This window comes from Rhinichthys klamathensis, unplaced genomic scaffold (genome assembly GCF_029890125.1).
Source record: "Rhinichthys klamathensis goyatoka isolate OS25496 unplaced genomic scaffold, OSU_Roscu_1.1 h1tg000069l_1, whole genome shotgun sequence".
Lineage (NCBI taxonomy): Eukaryota > Metazoa > Chordata > Actinopteri > Cypriniformes > Leuciscidae > Rhinichthys > Rhinichthys klamathensis.
Window position 1 is genome coordinate 412,492 of NW_026606612.1, and position 23,751 is coordinate 436,242.

General features: G+C 40.8%; 1 protein-coding gene across 4 annotated transcripts in view; it reads left to right on the forward strand.

The window, feature by feature from the left end:
• The window catches only part of pnpla6 (patatin-like phospholipase domain containing 6), a 35,035-nt gene extending 20,871 nt beyond the window's left edge, over positions 1 to 14,164 (forward strand). The window contains exons 23-34 of one of the 4 annotated variants that reach the window (XM_056250459.1): positions 640 to 822; positions 922 to 1,040; positions 1,585 to 1,741; positions 1,866 to 1,982; positions 2,175 to 2,244; positions 4,905 to 5,021; positions 9,339 to 9,487; positions 9,683 to 9,835; positions 12,855 to 12,971; positions 13,067 to 13,154; positions 13,262 to 13,422; positions 13,531 to 14,164. In XM_056250459.1, coding sequence (XP_056106434.1) covers positions 640 to 822; positions 922 to 1,040; positions 1,585 to 1,741; positions 1,866 to 1,982; positions 2,175 to 2,244; positions 4,905 to 5,021; positions 9,339 to 9,487; positions 9,683 to 9,835; positions 12,855 to 12,971; positions 13,067 to 13,154; positions 13,262 to 13,422; positions 13,531 to 13,611 — 1,512 coding nt within the window. In that variant the 3' untranslated portion in view covers positions 13,612 to 14,164. Of the gene's footprint in view, positions 1 to 639; positions 823 to 921; positions 1,041 to 1,584; positions 1,742 to 1,865; positions 1,983 to 2,174; positions 2,245 to 4,904; positions 5,022 to 6,330; positions 6,708 to 8,035; positions 8,153 to 9,338; positions 9,488 to 9,682; positions 9,836 to 12,854; positions 12,972 to 13,066; positions 13,155 to 13,261; positions 13,423 to 13,530 lie in introns of those variants that run through there. The other 3 variants (XM_056250458.1, XM_056250461.1, XM_056250462.1) reach the window with 3 other exon arrangements.
• The last annotated feature ends 9,587 nt before the right edge of the window (positions 14,165 to 23,751 follow it).

The window sequence follows — 23,751 nt, forward strand, 5'->3', positions numbered from 1 at the left end:
GTAACGCAATGTCGTTGGTTCAAACCTCACAAGGAAAGATTCATTTTACATGTCACCTCGAGCAACCAACTTCAGGTTGTGCAACTTGTCACATTTGATATACCACCAACATGTAATTTTTGTCTCATCTATCTATAAAGCAGATTTTGTTTGAATGTACTGCTTTATATGCCACTTGGCAACGTTTTTACTCAGAAAGTTTACTAATGGATGTTTTCAGAAACATTTCACCAGGAATAATCTTACTTTTTTTTTATATAATTCTTATATAATGTTTGTTATGATGATGAGGTGGGTCAATTGTTGTTTTTAAATATTACTGTATGTTACTACTATTTGTTTCTTTTAAAATGCATTGATCTTGCCATGAAAATAGCTATATATGCTGGTATGGCAATAAAAACAAACAAACAGCATGGCTCTTTAATATAGAAGGTGTGGTCACTAGGTGTGTAACGGGGTGTAAAAACTAGGAATTGTGAATTTAATCGATTTGCTGTCTACCCAAAGATTCACACCCTTAGCGGTCTCAGATTTGTGTTCGAATAGCTTCAAACATGGATTATCCAATCAGAATTTAGATTCAAACTTAATGGTAAAAGGTTCTGTTTTGATTCTCCCGTGTTCTTACCTTCTCAGTTGGAGCAGATGTTGGAGAACACAGCGGTACGGGCACTGAAGCAGTTGGTTCTGTTGCATCGCGAGGATGGGCCGGGTCCTTCGAGAACCGTTGAATGGCTAAACATGCGAAGCTGGTGCTCTGGACACCTTCACCTGAAGTGCCCCCGTAGAGTCTTCTCACGAAGAAGCCCCTCTAAACTGGTAAAAAAAAAAAACATGTTTAGCTTTCTGTTGATTTACAGAACAAAGAATTTTAGTAACCCTTGTGTTTGTTATGGATGTGGTTGTTGTGTTAAACAGCGAGAGGTATACGAAAAGGTTTTTGAGAAGACTGCAGACAGACACAGTGATTTCTCCCGGTTGGCCAGAGTACTCACAGGAAACAGCATCGCCCTCGTGTTGGGCGGAGGAGGAGCCCGGTGAGCCACATCAAGCAATCGTTATGCTGTAATTTAAATGCAAACCTGAAAAATGGACTTAAGAGTTTTTTTTATTCACTTATTTTCAAATTTGTCCGTGTTACTTTAGTCATACTTGTAGTCTATTATAGTTTTTTTATACTTGGAATTCGCTTTTATCTTTATATTTTCATAAATTTGTTTTTATTTTAAATTTAGTTTTATGTTCTTTTGTCATCTGCATTTTTTATTATTATTACTATTTAGACTCAAATGTTTTATTTCAGTTTTTATTTCCATTTGATAATTTTAGTGCTTCAACTTAAACAACATTTCAACATTTTTCATTTCAGTTATATTTCAATTAACAAAAAGGTTTTTAGTTTTAGTTAATGATGATAACCCTGGTTTTTGGGTAACACTTTAGAATAAAATAAATACTGTAACAAATGTATTCCTCATTGTTAGTTCGAGTTAGTTAATACATGAACTAATGTTAACAAATGAGACCTTATTGTAAAGTGTCACCGTTTTAAAATGGTCAATGTTACGTTCAATCTTGCAGGGGCTGCTCTCATGTTGGTGTAATCAAAGCCATGGAGGACACGGGAATTCCCATTGACATAGTGGGAGGAACCTCCATTGGCTCTTTCATCGGTGCTCTGTATGCAGAGGAGAGAAATGCGGTTCGGGTCAAGCAGAGGGCAAGAGAGTGGTCCAAGGTAACGTCGGCTCTATCCGTCCCCTCACACCTTGCTTTGAGAAATTAGAGAAGATATAAGATCTTGAGTTATTAATCACTGAAATCTGATTTTAGTCTCTTTAACCTATTTCTCTTGCCCTCAGGCCATGAACTCTGTGTTTAAAACGGTTCTGGATCTTACTTATCCAATCACTTCCATGTTCTCTGGCTCTGCCTTCAACACCAGCATCTCCAAAGTCTTTGAGGACAAACAAATCGAGGTAAGAGGTCACCACAGCTCTTTTAGAGTGCATCGGTTTCAGAAATCTAACCCAATGTTTCTGAAACACATATTTTGCTTAACTTAATTGCTCTGTATTATTACTTAATTTTTCAATTTTCAAAATAGCTTAATTAATAAGGGTGATTCTCATATGCATATCTCATTGTGTTTTTTGTGCTTGTATTTGAAGGACTTGTGGCTGCCTTACTTCAACGTGACCACAGACATCACAGCTTCTGCTATGCGTGTTCATAAAGATGGTGAGTGACGACTGAACTGTGTCCTCTTTACTTTCAGCTTTAATGTGGGGTTCCACAGGGTTCCATGTTAGGGGCATTTGACTTCTTGAATATAAAAAATATTTTAAGAATTGTTAATCATATAATGATTTAATAATATATGAATTTAATTATCAAATAATCTTGGCTAATGACAATGTCAAATATTGATGTAAAAAGTTTTTTTTTTTTTTTAAACAACAACTTTACAGCAGTGATAAATTGAACACTATTAAAACTTAACTCTGGTAAAAGGCTTTTCAAATGTTTACTGTTAGTGTTAACATAACCTTGACAGAAATATGGGATGTTCTGGCTGTCTGGTTATGAATTTGTAATGATCGCATGCATTAAGAAAGAGGAGTTGTTGCATGAGGGTTGTGCAATTTGCTGAAAGGTCTGAAGTAACGGATTGTTTGAAACATCTAGAAAATGTCCATTTAATTTTGCCTGTTAAAGGGGTTGTTCAGAATTTTGGACATCGGGCCTCATTTCCAAGTTAGCCTTAGTGTTATTTATCACTTTTATTTCAAAAATTTTCATCCAGTCGTTCCAGTTGCATAGTTGGCCGGTGCTAGGCTAGTGCGTCGCGTCAACGGTAACTGCTAGCCTGCCATAAAAGCAGTTTTACCCACTCCACAGTACACCAAAAGCAAATAAATTATAACGCCAGACTATCGATGTAAATGTCTGTTAAGAGAATAATGTGAAAAATCAAACTACTCCTGCATCTCAATGATCGCAATACATTTACAGGAACTAGTTTCTCAGCAGCGGCGGAATTTTACTTTACTCCGGTTAGTAGTACTGCGCCGAAAAGTAAACACAGAACCGAAGCGCACTACAGTCGGGACTACCTCTCTCTCACTACCTCTCTCGGTTGCCCAGGTAACTTAATATCACTCCGCCGCTGCTGTAGACTGCCCTAATAAATACAAGGAACAATGTATAACTATTGCAATGCGATGAAAGGGTAGTTTGATTTTGAACATTATTCTCTCAACAGGCATTTACATCGATAGTCTGGCGTTATAATTTATTTGCTTTTGGTGTACTGTGGAGTGGGTAAAACTGTTTTTAATGGCAGGCTAGCAGTTACCATTGACTCGCGCTAGCCTAGCACCGGCGAACTATGCAACTGTAACGACTGGATGAAAATTTTTGAAAACTGTCTCCACAGATAAATAACACTAAAGCTAACTTGGAAATGAGGCCCGATGTCCAAAATTCTGAACCACCCCTTTAACTCACATTTACACAAGTGAGATGTTAATGCAGTGATTAATTTCTCTCACTGTTTGTCGAATACATAATCCCTAATATGCATTTTGGGATTGACCAATGGCATCCATTATCTCTGACTGAATTTGTGGACCAAACCCAGAATTTAAACATGTATTAATCAGGGTAAACCAGTATTAAACAGATATACTGTAATATAAGTTCATTCACTCTGGATAAATCAGTTAATGTTCATGTTAACAACACTGACTACAGTTTAGAGCTGTAAAATGCTGGATTTGGGGGCTTGATAATGGTCATGTGGTCACCCCTGTTTGCCCAAATGGATTATGGGATAGAATTTGCATGTTTTACTAACTGCAAGGACAAAGCTTGTCTCTGTTTTCTTTCCCACTCAATCCCTTCTGTCTTCCCTTCCGTCTTAACCTGCTTTTGTCATAGAAACGGCTAATCTCACATTCATTCCCGTCCTTTTCACACATCTTGATCTCACTGTTTTCTTTCTATTATATTCTAAATGCCCATCATGTCAAAGTAAACACCTTTAGCTGCTGTAGAAGGTTAAACCCCTGTTAGTGCTGTCTGTAGGATCCAGAACGCATTCCCATTTGCTTCCCCCCCTGCTCCGTTAATGTTGTTTCCTCTTCATTCTGCTGTTGTAGCATTGCTTAGGCTCTTCTAATTCTCACACTGCACAAAAAAGTCCAAACACTTTTCTGCATCAGTATGCCTTCACTCGGCTGTGGATGTTGGCCAGGGTGTTAAACAATAGAATGTCCTACAGTATATTCAAGCAGTTTCTGAATGTTAGAGTAAATAATTGAATTTTAGTCTTTCACCTTTGTGTCAGTGGTTATAAATCAAGTGACCCTCAAGAAACACAAATCACACTGTTGTAGTTTTGTAAGAGGTTCACAGAGAACAAGACAAGCTGCAGTCAACATGATCATATATTTAGTTTCATGTCCTGACTCCTGTGTGCCATAATACTTATAACAGCCTGCATATCTCTCACTCTCACCCCATTTCTCTTCCAACTCTTCTGCCTCCTTCTCTAATCAGTTTTATTTGTCCATGTTGGCATGGCTTAGATTGTCATCTCTAATAAATGCAATTTTAGCTTTCAGCTTTCTTTCCCTCTTTTGTTAGGAAACCACAGTTATGTTACAATTTACTTTTAAGTTTTTTTTTTCTTGTTTATAATGATTAGAATAAGATGTCCGATTGGCATAGCCAGATCTCAACATGATGTCCATGAAACTACGGAGAGTTATCTGAGAGTTTTGGGTCCCCCTCTCATTCTCACTCATCTGTTTCCTGTTGTTTACTGTCCCTCCCTCCTCTGTCTCTCTCCACGTCTTGTCCAGTTTTGATTTACTCTCCATCTTCATTTTTGCCAGGCTGTGTTTGGCGCTATGTTAGAGCCAGTGCCTCCTATACCCCTTATCTGCCTCCTCTCTGCGACCCCAAGGACGGCCACCTCCTCGTGGATGGTTGCTATGTTAACAATGTCCCAGGTCAGGATTCTGCCCCCTTTCCCCCCTCCACCAACTTCCAGAAGCCTAAAGGAGGATATAAAAAAAACCAATATCCCTGCGACAACCAACCACTCAGTTACCCTTTGCTTTTTATCGTCTCTTGTACTGTTTAAAAAAAAATTATTAACCCCCTGCTTACATTGGGAACCCATGGCTTGGAAGGAATATGGGATAGTATTCAATGAGAGAAAGAATAGAGGAGAGAGACTGTGCTTTCATAGACATTACATTTGGCTGAATCTTATGAAAAACATGTTCAGGTCTCATTGTGGCCCAATCAAAAGAAAAAAGAAAAGATACTTTATTTTGCATAAATAAAATAAGCCTATTTTAGGTTTTGTTTTTTTGCATTGTGGGATATTTTCTTTTTTTATGGCAATTAAGCTCAATTATCCCACATATTCTCATGACCATAGTGTTTCTGGATATTTTATGTAATTGTTATTAGATTTTCATTACTGCAATACAGCATTTTTTTCTGCATTAAAAAGTACTTTAATAAAACCACTATATACTGTTATATATATTTTTTTTTTTTCTTGTGCTTTATTGTCATGACAAAATGGGCTTAATGGTAGTGGAATAGGCTTCATTTTCTTATTAAATTTTCTTTTAGCAAAATATAATTTCTTTTCTTTTTTTAGGATGAAATATGACCCTCATAATTTCAGTGTCATAAGATTCAGCCATTCACTCTCAGGAACACTAGGTGCAAAATTTACATTTTTCTTTTCTGACCCTCCCTGGGGTTTCAAACTCTTCCCTGTTTAGCTCTTTTGTAAAGGACACTTTTTTGTTTTTATACACATAGACTCCTATCCTTGGATTTCAAGTGCACACTTTCATCTGATGCTCTGATTTCCTTTTTTTCCTTGATTTCCCTTTGCTTTTTCAGCCGATGTACGGTTACAAATGTGCATAATTGGTTATTTTTACAGCAGCATTTATTTTTTTATTTTTTGTAATTTGATGTTTCAATTTGCATTAATAGGTTAACAGTAAGCTTCTGGAGAATATGGCACTGTTGAATTTAGAATGATTTTTGCTGGGGTTGTCATTCACTGAGATATTAATAAGGTACTATATTAATAAGGTCTCTGTGTCAGGATAGTTGGTGAATATTGTTTAACAGTCTCTAGTGTCAGTTGCTCTAGCTAAACCACTGCATGATTATATTGATTTGCATTAAGCTACAACCAACATTAATGATGCGATGTGACTTTTGATGTTGACAAGGTTAATGATGGCTTTTTCTTTTTCCTTTTTGGTTTTTGTCTGCCTCCTGTAGATACTTGCGTCATAGTTTTCCTGTTCAGGCTGATGTATCTTCCCATGCACTTCTATCATGCACAAATCACATGCACTCGTCCCATCTACCTTGAGCTTGGCTGTCATCAGCACACCAAACACACTTTGTGCATGTTGTTGCATGTGTATCTATTGCAGGCCGCTATTCTACATGTATAAAGTATTTATGAGGTCAAGGGTCACTGGGAGGTCTTGTTCTGGATCCTACAGCACTGCTAGCTACATAGGCTAACCTATTAGGAATTATTAGGAGACCCCTTAACATCGCCCCCCACCCCACCGAATTTCAACCGAGGGGGCCCAGAAACGACCGGCTCTGGGAGTACCGGCACTTTTCCCCCCACTTCGCTGGGAATGTCACAATTTTAAAACGACAGATCTTTTTATGTTGTTTCACCTTTATCAATGGGCACTCTTTTTGCTTAAAAGTAGTTCACCCCAAAATTAAAAATCTGTCATTATGTACTTTATAAAACATGAAGGCGAGTAAATGGAGTACTGAAGTGATGACAAATTTTTTGTAGGCCAGCCAAGAAGTTAACCCTGGTTTTTCCTTTGGCTTTTGGATTATTGCAGAAAATATGTTTTGTAACTCAACAAAAGTTCATGATTATTACATTTGTTCATCTTGATTATCTTTACAAATGAACACAACTTTTATGAATTTTAAACGTAGGCTTCAATGTCACCACCATTAAGCTTCTTGCAATTCTTTCAGTCTTTATTAAAAAAAATAAAAAAAAATTCTCTGAAAGTTTTCCCTCAAAAGCATGATTATAAACACAATAAGGCTGTGAAAGCTAGTGAGAAGATGAGTTTTCCTGTTCGGCTTGATGCTGTTTAATGTGCCTGTCAACCTCTGTAGTCCCATTTAGACCCTTGTTAGCCTAAGTAAAAGATCACAAGGAGGTATTTGTGTCGAAGAATAAAACGTGAAAATATCTTGAGCATTTGTGTTAAAAATACCTGATTTCAGGCATTTAACCAAAAACACATAAAAACATTGGCTTCAGGAGGATGGAATTGAACTTACTAAAATGCAAACTCATTTCTGGGTTTTCGCCTACAAAAATGCATTGCTCTATAGTGACAGAATTGTCAATTTTGGGTGAACTATCCCACGTTGAATGCACTTGCCTCTCTCGATTTATCTCTCTCCTTCCAACCCATGTCACTGTCACGCCTCTCCTAACACCTGCTGGTCGAGTCTGGTACTGCAGGCGGGAACAGGCTGGCATTGCCCAATATGTTCACTGACTGTCTTTTAACTCTGTCTCCTCAAGGCTCTCTGCCCTAAAAATACATCATTATTGTCATGGAATCATTAAAGATGAAAATAAGTGAATTAATTGTTAGAATATTGGCATAGGTTTTGCGAAATTAGAAAAAGAATCCATGACACATTGAACATTTTTGTTCGAAACAAAGGCAGAGTTGAAAGATAAGTCAGCCTTACCTCATGAGTGTTTACTCTACGTCTGTCAAGGTCGGGTTCACTGTATGAGGTAGGCCAAACTAAACCACCGCACACCGTCCTTGGGGTGACCATCACTGTATCTCCCTGCTGGTCTGTGCGCTACTAACCAAAAATGTGACTTCAGGGTCACCTCCAAACGCTGCTGGGGCATTACGTATACGTTCTTTAGACGTTATTAAGAGGTTATTGTCCCCTCCCGGTGTGGTAGGCTCCCTGTGGCGCTATGTCAGGGCGAGCATGACCCTTTCCGGGTACCTGCCACCCCTCTGCGACCCTAAAGATGGGAACCTGCTCATGGATGGAGGATACATCAACAACCTGCCAGGCAAGTACGCCCCAGAGAGAGGGCCACTGGGGCCAGAAACACAATCTAGGTTGGACAATTACTTAATTTTTGGCTTTAAAGAGCTATGTGGCTCTAAGTAAGTATAATGTGATTTTCTTTGCAATTTTGAGGGTAGAACGAGTGGTTTTGCTTTATCCATTTGAACTGAGAATATCTATTTTAATCTGCTAATTGGTCAATTTGGCATCTGGGAGATTTCCAGTACATTTTAAATTGTTGTATTTTGGACGAACAGTTTATGAATTGTTCAGAGACAAATGGATAAAGTTTTGCAGGGATTGGATGGTGTGGACAAAGATGGTCAGTTGTTTGACCTCTAGTCTTCACCACCTATTAAAAACTTTCAATTTGATCAGATTGTAAATGTCAGTCGTTGTAAGTTGATGATGTTGTCTGGTGTATGATTGGTCTTTAAATGGGATTATAAATATTTGATGTCTCTTCTTTACAATATAAGTAAGTGCAATTTAATAAATTTAAATGAAAAAAGAAAAGAATAGAATAGAAAAATGGCCCTAAACATCACCAGACAGCAACAGTGTAAAGTCCTTGAGTTTGCAGTGCAACATAATAGGAAGAAAGACAAAGTTCACATAGTTCAGATGTTGCATTTCAACTTGGGGCATCTAAGGGGAAAAAGACAATATTTTGCATGTGACATTCCATGTTATAATTTGATCTGATATATTTCGCAGCAATCAAGCAGTTTGCACTGCCAAAGGCAACATGATTCCTTGCATGAAGATCACCTGTGTTTTATCCCTCTGAACATATAAAGCTAATTGGAAAGATCAATATTTTGTAATGCACAACTTACTTTTTAATTGGGTCATCATTGATTGTCTTTTTCCATCCTTTGTTTATCTTGAACACCTGCCAGGCTGTTTCACCACAACTCTCATGCAGCGAAAGCTTTTAGATATCATTTCGTTCTAAAATGTCTTACTTTTGAACATGTTTATTCGGTCATATTCCTGATGAAAATAGCAGCTTTCCAATTTTGGGTTTGGTGAAACAGTGTTGATTGGTGATCAGTTATTACTTGAAGGATTTTGTCTGAAATATTAACAGTACTTTGATTCTTCCCGCTACCTTGTGGATGTCTGTCTTTGTGTGTGTGCGTGTGCATTTGTTTGCATTCAACTGGCATTGTAACGCCCTGCAGCGGACATAGCTCGTAATATGGGCACAAAAACAGTCATCGCCATTGATGTGGGCAGCCAGGATGAGACTGATCTCTGTAACTACGGTGACAGTCTTTCTGGCTGGTGGCTGCTATGGAAACGAATTAACCCGTGGGCAGAGAAAGTGAAGGTGAGTCAATATTGTTGGATGTTAAATGTAAAAAATTTATCCGATACCAATAGACGATTACTCAGAATGATATCTACCGATTCTGATTTTGTTTTGGGGAAAAAAAATCTCTCCAAATGAATGCTGTAAACTATATACAGGAAAGCCTCTCATTTGGTACATCACTGTAATAATAGAGGTTCCTCTGTCTTTCAGGTGCCTGACATGGCTGAAATCCAGTCCCGTTTGGCCTACGTATCCTGTGTACGACAGCTGGAACTTGTCAAGAAGAGTGCATACTGCGAGTACATTCGCCCACCCATCGACCGCTTTAAGACTATGGACTTTGGGAAATTTGATGAAATCTATGTAAGAACACAAAAGCCCATATCTACAATAAACATGGGGGGGGGGGGAGAGGAGAGCGGCAGAGAGAGAGGAAGTGAGTGTGGCAGAGAGAGAGGAAGTGAGAGCAGCAGAGAGAGGAAGTGAGAGCGGCAGAGAGAGAGGAAGTGAGAGCGGCAGAGAGAAGAAGTTAGAGCGGCAGAGAGAGGAAGTGAGAGCGGCAGAGAGAGAGGAAGTGAGAGCGGCAGAGAGAGGAAGTGAGCGGCTGAGAGAGGAAGTGAGAGCGGCTGAGAGAGAGGAAGTGAGAGCGGCAGAGAGAAGAAGTGAGAGCGGCAGAGAGAGGAAGTGAGAGCGGCAGAGAGAGAGAAGAAGTTAGAGCGGCAGAGAGAGAAGAAGTGAGAGCGGCAGAGAGAGGAAGTGAGAGCGGCAGAGAGAGAGAGGAAGTGAGAGCGGCTGAGAGAGAGGAAGTGAGAGCGGCAGAGAGAAGAAGTGAGAGCGGCAGAGAGAGAAGAAGTGAGAGCGGCAGAGAGAGGAAGTGAGAGCGGCAGAGAGAGAGAGGAAGTGAGAGCGGCAGAGAGAGAGAGGAAGTGAGAGCGGCAGAGAGAGAAGAAGTGAGTGTGGCAGAGAGAGAGGAAGTGAGAGCAGCAGAGAGAGGAAGTGAGAGCGGCAGAGAGAGAGGAAGTGAGAGCGGCAGAGAGAAGAAGTGAGAGCGGCAGAGAGAGGAAGTGAGAGCGGCAGAGAGAGAGGAAGTGAGAGCGGCAGAGAGAGGAAGTGAGCGGCTGAGAGAGGAAGTGAGAGCGGCTGAGAGAGGAAGTGAGAGCGGCAGAGAGAGAGAGGAAGTGAGAGCGGCAGAGAGAGAGAGGAAGTGAGAGCGGCAGAGAGAGAAGAAGTGAGAGCGGCAGAGAGAGGAAGTGAGAGCGGCAGAGAGAGAGAGGAAGTGAGAGCGGCAGAGAGAGAGGAAGTGAGAGCGGCAGAGAGAGAGAGGAAGTGAGAGCGGCAGAGAGAGAGGAAGTGAGACCGGCTGAGAGAGAGGAAGTGAGAGCGGCAGAGAGAAGAAGTGAGAGCGGTAGAGAGAGGAAGTGAGAGCGGCAGAGAGAGAGGAAGTGAGAGCGGCAGAGAGAGAGGAAGTGAGAGCAGCAGAGAGAGGAAGTGAGAGCGGCAGAGAGAGGAAGTGAGAGCAGCAGAGAGAGGAAGTGAGAGCAGCAGAGAGAGGAAGTGAGAGCGGCAGAGAGAGAGGAAGTGAGAGCGGCAGAGAGAAGAAGTGAGAGCGGCAGAGAGAGGAAGTGAGAGCGGCAGAGAGAGAGAAGAAGTGAGAGCGGCAGAGAGAGAAGAAGTGAGTGTGGAAGTGAGAGCGGCAGAGAGAGAAGAAGTGAGAGCGGCAGAGAGAGAGGAAGTGAGAGCGGCAGAGAGAGAGGAAGTGAGAGCGACCGCTTTAAGACTATGGACTTTGGGAAATTTGATGAAATCTATGTAAGAACACAAAAGCCCATATCTACAATAAACATGGGGGGGGGGGGTAGTTATTCTTTGTCGTCTTGATAGTATATAGTTAATAATAGCAGTAGTGAGGAGATGAGAAGTGAGAGCGGCAGAGAGAGAAGAAGTGAGAGCGGCAGAGAGAGAGGAAGTGAGTGTGGCAGAGAGAGAGGAAGTGAGAGCAGCAGAGAGAGGAAGTGAGAGCGGCAGAGAGAGAGGAAGTGAGAGCGGCAGAGAGAGGAAGTGAGAGCGGCAGAGAGAGAGAGGAAGTGAGAGCGGCAGAGAGAGAGGAAGTGAGAGCGGCAGAGAGAGAGGAAGTGAGAGCGGCAGAGAGAGGAAGTGAGAGCGGCAGAGAGAGAGTAAGTGAGCGGCTGAGAGAGGAAGTGAGAGCGGCTGAGAGAGAGGAAGTGAGAGCGGCAGAGAGAAGAAGTGAGAGCGGCTGAGAGAGAGGAAGTGAGAGCGGCAGAGAGAAGAAGTGAGAGCGGCAGAGAGAGGAAGTGAGAGCGGCAGAGAGAGAGAAGAAGTGAGAGCGGCAGAGAGAGAAGAAGGGAGTGTGGAAGTGAGAGCGGCAGAGAGAGAGGAAGGGAGCGGCTGAGAGAGGAAGTGAGAGCGGCAGAGAGAGAGGAAGTGAGCGGCAGAGAGAAGAAGTGAGAGCGGCAGAGAGAGAGGAAGTGAGAGCGGCAGAGAGAAGAAGTGAGAGCGGCAGAGAGAGAGGAAGTGAGAGCGGCAGAGAGAGGAAGTGAGAAAGGCAGAGAGAGAGAGGAAGTGAGAGCGGCAGAGAGAGAGAGGAAGTGAGAACGGCAGAGAGAGAGGAAGTGAGAGCGGCTGAGAGAGGAAGTGAGAGCGGCAGAGAGAGAAGAAGTGAGAGCGGCAGAGAGAGAGGAAGTGAGAGCGGCAGAGAGAAGAAGTGAGAGCGGCAGAGAGAGAGGAAGTGAGAGCGGCTGAGAGAGAGGAAGTGAGAGCGGCAGAGAGAGGAAGTGAGAAAGGCAGAGAGAGAGAGAAAGTGAGAGCGGCAGAGAGAGAGAGGAAGTGAGAACGGCAGAGAGAGAGGAAGTGAGAGCGGCTGAGAGAGGAAGTGAGAGCGGCAGAGAGAGAGGAAGTGAGAGCGGCTGAGAGAGAGGAAGTGAGAGCGGCAGAGAGAGAGGAAGTGAGAGCGGCAGAGAGAGGAAGTGAGAGCGGCAGAGAGAGGAAGTGAGAGCGGCAGAGAGAGAGGAAGTGAGAGCGGCAGAGAGAGAGGAAGTGAGAGCGGCGCAGAGAGAGGAAGTGAGAGCGGCGCAGAGAGAGGAAGTGAGAGCGGCAGAGAGAGAGGAAGTGAGAGCGGCGCAGAGAGAGGAAGTGAGAGCGGCAGAGAGAGGAAGTGAGAGCGGCAGAGAGAGAGGAAGTGAGAGCGGCAGAGAGAGAGGAAGTGAGAGCGGCAGAGAGAGGAAGTGAGTTATTCTATGTCGTCTTGATACTATATAGTTAATAATAGCAGTAGAGTATTTACTATAGTGTGCATATAGCTGTTATTCCGAGTAGTAAATGACCTCCCACAACGGCATAATTAAAGTTTTCTGTCGTCTTTCAGGATGTGGGTTACCAGCATGGTAAACTGGTGTTTACTGAGTGGGCTCGTGGGGACATCATTGATAACATGCTGAAAGACCATCGCTCAGCGGACTATAATGACAGCAAGAAGACCGATGTGAGTTTTCTTAGTACTCATTTAAACAAGCCATCATTCAATCACCCTTTTTTGACTATTAACATCATTCTCTTGTGATTGGCTGTTTGTTTCAGTCGTGCCCGTGTCCTAGTGCAGACTTCACTGATCTAGCTGAAATTGTGTCCAGGATTGAGCCAGTACAAAGCTACTTAGGAGCTGATGGTCAGTTACCCAAAGAACATTTCTTCTGCAACTCTTGACAGAGTTAGTATTATATAATGTACTTGCTGTACATTGTACTTCTTGTTAACTGATGTTTCTTTGTCTAGCAGAGGAGTCTGACTATGCGACAGAGTACGAGGAGGATGGGATGGACACAGTGAGAGAGGAGGAGGGTGAGGGTGAGGGTGAGGAAGAAGAAGAAGAGGAGGCTGAAGACCCTGAGGACCAGTCTCCTGGAGAATGGGGACCAAATGGGATCTTCACAGCAGTGAGTATATATATACACACAACCTTTTATATGTGGTGTTAAAAGTTAACCCACAGTTAACACAGTAACTAACCTCATAACCAGTAAAATAAAAAATATTTTGCGTAGGATGAAGAGAAGACGGTGCGTCAGAGGAAGTACATCACAAGGGACCTCAACATGGACTTCTCTGGAGTGTCAGATTCCTGAAAAGGGAGTAATACAGGGTCCAGAGGTCAAAGGGCACTGGAAAGAGAAGCAGAGACTCGCCAGTGGCTGAGGAGTGTAAAGATAGATACAGAAGAAAAGACTTCTGAATTAATAAGATTGTGGGGAATTCACCAAAGATACTGTGACTTAGACCCATTAACACTACAATACCCACAACTTGTCACCAAAACTGTGACTCCTCTATTATCGTTATCGGTTTGCCTTTGATTTTTTTTTTTTCGGCTCAAGACTCTGCAACAACAGGGTCCAGGAACTGTGAGGGCCCACCTAGGCAGAGGAATCACTCCTTGAGAAACTGTGCCACTGAAATGAGGGGCTCTATATCTTTTGAGATGTTTTGGTATTTTACATCTTAAATGTCTAAAAGGGGGTTTCATGAGAGTGATGTCTACAGTGGCAGCCAGTGTACCACTATACTTCTGGTCTGTTTCCAGACTATGCCAGTTCATTTGAGTGTGTATTGTGCCTGGTTAGTGATTTTTATTTAATTTTATTTAATTGAATTTTTTTTTTTGTGAATGTGTGTGTGTGTGTGTGTTAGAGGTCTGCTACCCGACCCGAGCCCGACGGGTCCCGAAAAATGTGCGGGTTTCGGGTCGGGTTCGGGTTTAACTAAGAAAAACTAAATAGGCTAAATATAGTTTGCGTGCCGTGTGCTTTGCCTGCTTGCTGTGTTGTGGTGACGGGCACGCGAGAGAGAGAAAGTATACGTGCGCAGATGTGCAATATGTGCATACACACAGTCAGACACACAGGCTCTCTCTCTCAAATATAATGATATATATATATATATATATATATATATATATATATATATATATAATTTTTTTAATTATTTGTTTTATTTTATCATATCATTTATACTGTTTTGCGCATGTGCTACCGCTCTCGCGCGCTATTTCAGTCACAATACAGACAGACAGCCGACGACAACAAGCAAACCATGAGTCTGATAAAGCAAAAAATTACTTGGTAAGTTTTTTCTCTTACTGCTGTGCTGCCTGCTGATAGGGCCGCTGCGCCTACATGTATTTGTTTAATATGTCAAGCAATCATTAAATACAACATAGCATATTGCAAAAATGGTATTGCTGTGAGAAACAGAATGGACCTCGGGTTCGGGCTTAATATGTAAATGTAATTGTCGGGTCGGGTTAAATGATCGCGGGTACGGGCCGGGTTCGGGCTTCAGTTTAAAGCCTGTGCAGACCTCTAGTGTGTGTGTGTACGATCATAACCTGAACATTCATTGGCAACTTCTCCCATAAAATGCCTTCTAGACTGAAAACGGTTTTCCCAGGATGCATTGTTAAAGGTCTGAAGCTGAGAAAAGATGGCATATGTTCAGAAAGACTTCAGTGGGAGTGTGATACTGCTTCCTGGAGTCTTGTCTTATTTCCATTACAACGATCAGATTGTAATGATAGATTAGTTTTGATGGTATTTGATGCAAGGTTGCCATGCTCACATGTTAGTAGGAAGTGAGAGCGGCAGAGAGAGAAGAAGTGAGTGTGGCAGAGAGAGGAAGTGAGTGTGGAAGAGAGAGGAAGTGAGTGTGGAAGTGAGAGCGGCAGAGAGAGAGGAAGTGAGTGTGGCAGAGAGAGGAAGTGAGAGCGGCAGAGAGAGAGGAAGTGAGTGGAAGTGAGAGCGGCAGAGTGAGGAAGTGAGAGCGGCAGAGTGAGGAAGTGAGAGCGGCAGAGTGAGGAAGTGAGAGCGGCAGAGTGAGGAAGTGAGAGCGGCAGAGAGTGAGGAAGTGAGTGTGGAAGTGAGAGCGGCAGAGTGAGGAAGTGAGAGCGGCAGAGAGTGAGGAAGTGAGTGTGGCAGAGAGAGGAAGTGAGAGCGGCAGAGTGAGGAAGTGAGAGCGGCAGAGAGTGAGGAAGTGAGTGTGGCAGAGTGAGGAAGTGAGAGCGGCAGAGTGAGGAAGTGAGAGCGGCAGAGAGTGAGGAAGTGAGTGTGGAAGTGAGAGCGGCAGAGTGAGGAAGTGAGAGCGGCAGAGAGTGAGGAAGTGAGTGTGGCAGAGAGAGGAAGTGAGAGCGGCAGAGTGAGGAAGTGAGTGTGGCAGAGAGAGGAAGTGAGAGCGGCAGAGAGTGAGGAAGTGAGTGTGGCAGAGAGAGGAAGTGAGAGCGGCAGAGAGTGAGGAAGTGAGTGTGGCAGAGTGAGGAAGTGAGAGCGGCAGAGTGAGGAAGTGAGTGTGGAAGTGAGAGCGGCAGAGTGAGGAAGTGAGAGCGGCAGAGAGTGAGGAAGTGAGTGTGGCAGTGAGAGGAAGTGAGAGCGGCAGAGAGTGAGGAAGTGAGTGTGGCAGAGAGTGAGGAAGTGAGTGTGGCAGAGAGAGGAAGTGAGAGCGGCAGAGAGTGAGGAAGTGAGAGCGGCAGAGTGTGGAAGAGAGAGAGGAAGTGAGAGCGGCAGAGAGAGGAAGCGAGTGTGGAAGTGAGAGCGGCAGAGTGTGGAAGAGAGAGAGGAAGTGAGAGCGGCAGAGTGAGGAAGTGAGAGCGGCAGAGTGTGGAAGAGAGAGAGGAAGTGAGAGCGGCAGAGTGAGGAAGTGAGAGCGGCAGAGTGTGGAAGAGAGAGCGGCAGAGAGAGGAAGCGAGTGTGGAAGTGAGAGCGGCAGAGTGTGGAAGAGAGAGAGGAAGTGAGAGCGGCTGAGAGAGGAAGTGAGAGTGGCAGAGAGAGAGGAAGTGAGAGCGGCAGAGAGTGAGGAAGTAAGAGAGATGAGTGACAGTGAGGAAGCGTGTGAGAAAGTGAACGCAGAAGGCAGGGAGGTTTTATGAGGAGTTTCATATGCTGCGTTCACGCCCTGTCACAATTACTGTAGGCTCAAGATGACATGTGACGTTCTATTCGGAGCTGTTCACGTCCTCGGACTGGGAATTATACGTTTCTATGGTGACACTATCAAGACCTAAATTACTCTGCAGGGGTCAGGTGGTACAAGTTGGAGGTCAGAGAAAAGTCCAATCTTACAAGCTGTAATTACAAGCTCTACAAGGACGTGAACACTTTTTACAAGTTGAAACCTTGAAATTACGATAATTTCAACATGGTGTGAATGCACCTATAATGCCAAAAATATCTCATATGGATTTGAATGGGTGTTTGTCTTTTTACAGTGTTTTTTCAGCCTTTCAGAAATGCAGAGCTACTTGTGCTTCAGGTAGACGAGGTGGTTGCCTTATTTTGTTATTGCACATTCACAAAGCAAAAAAAAAAAAAAGAGAGAAAATGAACAAAATGGATACCTGTAATATTATACCAGACATGAAGATGTAAGGAGTTTAAATTGTCATATTGCTGAATGAGTGCTAGGAATGCAGTATCTAGTACTGGACCAGATTTTCCTTGCACTCCAAAGCCAAATGTCATCCTTACCATATTCACCAACCCAAATGTTGTCCATAATCAATGTATATTTCCCTGAAACCTCACTAAGATGTACAAATTCCTTAATCCTTGATGCTTTTGCTTTGTTTCAGTCTTTTATGCTGAGACATCTTTGTTTTATGTTTATGAGAACTGAAAGGATTGCCAACTACTATTTAATTTATTTGTTTTACCACTAGCTTTTTTAAAACAGCTTTTTAAAACACTTTAGAGTTTGTAGAGAATAACAGTAAACATTTTATTTAGCTTGATTAGCATTTTTGCACTGATGAAAATGAAGAAAAAATTATGAATGTTTAATATGAGAGGCTGTTGAGGGTCAGACAGGTCACATGTGCGACCGCTTCAAGCCTCAGAAATAAAGACTGAATAACGAAATAATGATTAATAAAATCTTATTTAATGCCATGCTGACTAATCCCTTTTTGAAATAAGATGTAATGTTCCTGAGTGATTATTCGTCTTTTTGAATTGTAAAGCAACTTTATGCGTGGAAAAGTCTATTTATATAAAACCTTTTCTATTACATTCTTGTCAAAGTAGAGATTTAGCTTCTTTCTTTCTTTTTTTAGCAGCACTGTTGATTGTCATCATAGAGGTTTATTCACACCAACAAGCCTGAGGAAAGGAATAAAAATCTTCTTCGACTCGTTTCATCTTTTTTATCAGAGAACATTCATATTACCTAAAGGCAGGTGTGTGTTTGTGGTCCTGGTAAACCACGATTAAAACAGCTTATAAATCATAGAATTATGTTTTTTGAAAATGCATAAAGTTTTTGTGAGAGTTGTTTAGGGGTAGGGATAGAGGATAAAATACACTACGGGGCAATTGAATGCTTGAATCTGATTGGTTGTCGAACGTTCTGAGATGTGCAATTATTTTCAGGGAAATGCACGGCTAAAGTAGTTCCTGGCAGGTCTTGACCGCATTACAGTTCCATATCACTTCGCCAAATGATTTCAGTTATTTCAGAGGTCCTTGCAGCTTACAACAGCAAAAGAACCAAAACCCACGACACTGACCAAGCAAATAAATATAGTCATTTTTAAAACGCACACACACACACAGACCGTGACCGTGAGACACACTCATTTGATTGGTCTCACACGCCACACCCACGATTTCTCACGCTGAAGTGTCAACCTGGACGTTCAAATGCCTGAAAGATGATTTTATCTATATATCTACCTATTGAGCCACTCGTGATCGACTAGTTATGCCGCAAATTAGTTATAATCTCGGAATCTAGAGCGAGCGCGCGCGAGACAGAGACATGTGCTCCAACCGCGTAGCGCGCGCACGGCAGAGGGAAAGCGAGCGAGAGATCTTGCGTGTGCAGAGAGCATCCTAATCTAAAAACAGTCCTTTAGTCCTACACACAAGAGCGTTTTAAGGACAAAAACCTGACACATTTTAAGTAAGCATTATATGATAGTATATTACATAGGACCTATCCAGAAAACTCAATTTAGTAAAATATTCTATTTTGATATTGCCAGGAGCTCAGGTTTGTGTGTAGACTATCAAACATCTACTGAGTTGACCTAACGTTACGCCACATAGCCAGAGAACTTGACTCATATGAACGTTCAACATTTCTTTGAGCATTTTCAATAATGATACTAGCAACGGATTATGGCAGGGTGAATGACATCTTGCAAATGGTGACCGCTCACATGAATTATTCTGCAAACAATTTCAGTGAAATTCATTGTGGATTGGTGGTTACATTCTGTTTTAAGGTATGGCCCAACAAAGACTGTACTGTACAAGGACACAAGCATGAAGATTTTGCCGCCTCCCGTTTCAGTGGCAGAAGAGAAAGCTCGGTCTGATTACAGTCCATAAAATAAACCACACAAACACTTTTTTTGTGTTTTATTTGTTTTAGGTTTTTGAAAGTTTTGTCATTTTTCCCAAAAGAAAAAAAATCCTGAGGTATTCACAATATAATGGCATTTCTTTCATTTGAAATGAAAAACAAAACAAAAAAAAGTGGGGAAGGGGGCATCAGAATGATGATAAAACTGTAAAAGCTGTATCTCAATACAACAGTTTGGGATATTTCCGCTCCATTCGAATATTAAAATGGTACCCAAAAAAAAGGAAACAATAAATAGTAAAAAAAATAGATATATTCACAAAAGACAAGCTGTTGTAGTTGAGTCTAATTTTTAAAATACCACATCAAATATCTTAGTTTAAATCAAACTAATCCCAAAAAGTAAAAATGTTGCATCATAATATCTATATTCTATAACTTTCATATATCCATAGATATACCAGAAAACATGAAAGGTTGTCTAAGTTTGTTGTTGGCACAAAACATTTCTAATTCTTACAATATATTTTCCAAGCTGTATCAAGATGCCAACAACAATAGAGTACATTATGGAAATCTGTTCTTTTTGACTTGAACAGCATGTCAACGGCCGCATCAAACAGAATTAGCAGGTTTAAACACTTCCAAACTCCATCTATGAGACTCAAACAGAATTTGGTGAACTACATGGTTCTAAACTCCATCATGACAATTTTTTATAATAATAATAATAATAACAACAATAATTTAAAAAAACCTCCAGTGCAACAGCAGCTAAAAATTGTGAGATTTCCACATAAAGACACATTGTAACCATACAGCAAAACAGAGCTGTGATAACAGCTCTAGAAAAAAAAAAAAGAGCAACACAAAAAAAAAAAGAGCAATAAATGATTGCTTAGCTTCAACAGAAAAAGACACACCTTTGACGCAACATTCCCAGGAACCATTGGTGAAACAAGAACTTGCAATCTGTTCCACTTTTCTCATCTTAATTTGGTGTGATCTTAACCCTGAAGATAATAGTATAACAACAATAAGAAGAACAAACAAAATGGCATGAAAATAAATGGCTACAAAGGACCAAAACAGATACAAAATAATAGACTTTTGGTTTTCTAACAGCTGAAGACAAAAAGTCTTGCTAAAACCTCTCTTAGCACGCACTCACTCACAGATCAACACAAACACAACATGGAAGAAAAACAAACGGAAGGTCAAGAATCAATACAAACGACAAAATATCATCACAGCTTGAAATCAGCCAACAATGATGAAAGTAAAAATGCATATTAAGATCAAAAAAGTCAGGAGACATAAAAAGGCAAAAGTGTGTCTTTTTCTAAAAACACAATGTATTGGGGAAAAAAAAAAATACAGAATATATATATATGTAAAAAATCATAAATAAAAGAAAATACTTGTCTCCCCTCCCCCAACCCACAACAAAATGTCAAATCAATGGCAGTTACTTAACATGCAATTGATATACTTACAGCACTTGACAAACTATTTCTCCGAACTACCAACCCCAAACACACCCCGTCCCAGTACAATCCTTAAATATGTCAGCTCATTGAAGAAAAACAAAGGAAAACACTCTCTCTATTGATCGCTCTAGCTGAGGAAGTCATATTCACTCGCTCGTCACAGAGATAAAGAGACTCCAGTAGTTGTGTATATACAGGAAGGGGGGGGAGGGATGCAAACGGACTTGATTTGAGTGACTGCATAGTGAGTATTTGGTTTAATTACAGATGGGGCATTTAAAAAAATAACAACAATTCTAAAAAAGTAACAAAGACTCATTCAACATGATGACGGCAAAGTACACGCCTGAGCACACACACCAAAAATAACAGTGATGCTGCCACACACACACACGCGCGCACACACATACAGATAAACAATAATGCAAATGAAACAGCAGCACACACTGGTTTAGTTAACATAATTTGGTGTTCAGGGATGTGTACTACTACCGCCCGCAGAAATGGGTTCGGTATGTCTGTCCTATTCACAGAAACGCCGATTTAAAAAAATAAAACACAAATAACTGATGCTTCGATTTCAGAATCAATTAAAAGCAAATAAAAAATAATAATGATAATTACAATGAAAAACAAATTCAAATAGTGCCAGAAAACAGTGAATGGAAGTACACTTTAAACCAAGCATAAACCATAAAGATTAGCATCTCAGAGATAATCTTTCCTTAGAGGTGTGTACGGAAGCTTGTTTCTGCCCCCAAAAAAAGAGGTAATTGCAACTTTTTATCTCGCAATTCTGACTTTTTTCACAAAATTGCGAGTTAATAACAGAAGTCACAATTGCAAGTTTATATATCACAATTTTCAAATTGACATTTGAACTCTCGATATTTCGTGAGATGTGTTTATTTCTTGCAATTGCAAAGTAATCTTACAATTTTTTTTTTTTTTATTAAATAAAGTCAGAATTGCAAATATAAGTTTTTCTCGCAATTGCGAGTTTATAGCAGAATTCTTACATTTCTCTTGCAATTGCAATTGTAAGAAAGTCATATCTCGCAATAAATATCTCGAAATTCGTTTTTTGCTTCTCAGATTTTCTCAGAATTTGGAATTGTGACAAAATAACATCAGAATTGCAAAATATAAACCTGAAATTTTTACTTTTTTCTTGCAATTGCGAGTTAAATCTAACAATTTCTTATTTTTTCCCACAGAATTTCGAGAGGTAAACCCGCAATTGTGAAAAAGTCAGAATTGCGAGTTTATTTCTCGAAATTCTGAGGAAAAAGGTCTGAATTGAGAGATATAAATTCTCAATTGCAATTTTAATGAAACAAGCTTCCATAGGTGTGTGTGCCAGCAAAATAAAAGCCCAACAGAGAAGGGCGACGGACTGAAAAATAACATATCACTAAGATGCCATTTCCAGTACCTCACCCGCCACAGTCTCGCAGGAAATTACATACATGAAGCTGTGTATCCCTCAGAACAATCCAGTATCATCTAGAATAACAATAATCATCCTAATGACAACAACGCCACTGGTTTGAATTTGTTTTATTGATGACACCTTTGGTGTGTAATGCTGCGGTTATAGGTCTAAGGTCTAATGAGAGAATGACGGACAGACAGACAGGCAGGTACCACAGTATCTGTGATGAATATCAACAACAACCAGGAAACCAGTGTTATGTTGACAGCAAGAGTCCTGTTAGAGATTCTATTTGGCATGTGAAAAGAGCCAAGAAACTATTGGGAGATAAATAGTTACAGCTCATTGTTAAGTATACTGTAAGAAATTAAACCCTGCGTTTTACACATTTCCTGTGTTTTATTGGCTCTTTTGATTAATTTGTCAATCCAATTCGAAGGAAAACTTCCAAATGGACTCATGATCAGATCCAAAGTGATGAATTTGGGACAAAATCTACAGAATTCTTTTACTAATTATGTGTTATTGCATAGACAAACAAATTAGCATAAATCAAAGCAGCCAAAATATTTAATGAGGTGAATAATAACTGACTTTTTGATGAATTCATCCACCGCAGGACGGACACAGGAGGACAATTACAAACATATCTGTCTGTGTGACTCGCAGCTAATGGTGTAAAAAGGGAAATCTAGCTCAAATATATATAGATATTACCAGCTGGTGTCTGTTATTTTGTACAAATAAATGGAAGTCGATCTTATTAGTAGCTCAGAGTGAGCCGTGACGTTTGTGAGTTGGCATAGTTTCAAAAACAAACTATTGAGATATAAATATAGATATAGGTAAATAGAGATTCTCAATTTACTTCCTTGCTTGCTTTCTCTTTGTCTCTTAATGAATCACATCATGCGTCTCACATGTAATCATTCTCGTATTTGGTAAATGTGTAGAAGACATTGCAGTGTTTTATGCATTTGGTTTAAAAAAAAAAAGAAAGAAAAAAAGAATCGTCCTTTGGGGAATATAATCAATGAGAGCAGCATCTAAAGTAAACAGTAGCAGCAGTAAGATAATAAATAAATATAATAATAATAATAATAGCAGACAATAAGAACAAAGTTTCAAGGATAATGAACAAAACCGTAAGATGCAAAACACAAACTAAAAATAAAAATTGGTACATTGGTTCCAAAACGATTGAAAGCTTTTATGCAACGTCCAGCTAGCTCAAAACACAGCGATCTATAACACCACCAACACCTGTTACCGTCAGCCCTGAAATCTCATCAAACCTCTCAAAAACGAGCCAATACTTTCTATAAGACTTTCTTTCATACTTTCAAATGCCTTTCTCCTGATTTTCTCTCCCGTCCCACTACATTAATTACTCTTTCTTCAGGCCCTTATATAACACCATACTTCCTCTCAACGTACCATCACCCTCTAAATCTTTCTTTGCTGATTTTAGTCATATTTCCCCCTCCTCACGCTCAGTCTAGCAGTGATTTGGTGAATCTCGAACTCTACAGCTTTGGTTGTGAAAGTCGCTGAACATCTTCAGCGTGACCCTTGAGCAGATGCTGAAATCCTCTGAGAACAACAGCTTGGCAGGAAAAAAAGCAGTGCCGTGTCAAAAAAAAATGCTTTGGTTTGCGGGAACTCAAATACTCATGGGAAAGAGAGAACGGTGAAGAGACTGAAATAATGAACGGCTGAGTCGGGTGATAAAAGCAGAAATGTTCCTACTCACAAAATGAGACGTTTTATATTCTTGTGGAGGGAACAACCTGCAAAAAGTCCCCCGCTTGTCTCTGAGTGACTGACAACATCTCTCATGTTTGCTTTTGGCGACTTTGATTGTGGTTTCACCCTCAGACACAGCTAAATCCTGTTAAAAATCCCCATTTCTAACACTCGTCTTCCTGAGGTGTGCATTGTTATGACTTTACAAACTCTGGGCTAATTTTTTTGTGTGTTATCTAGTGATA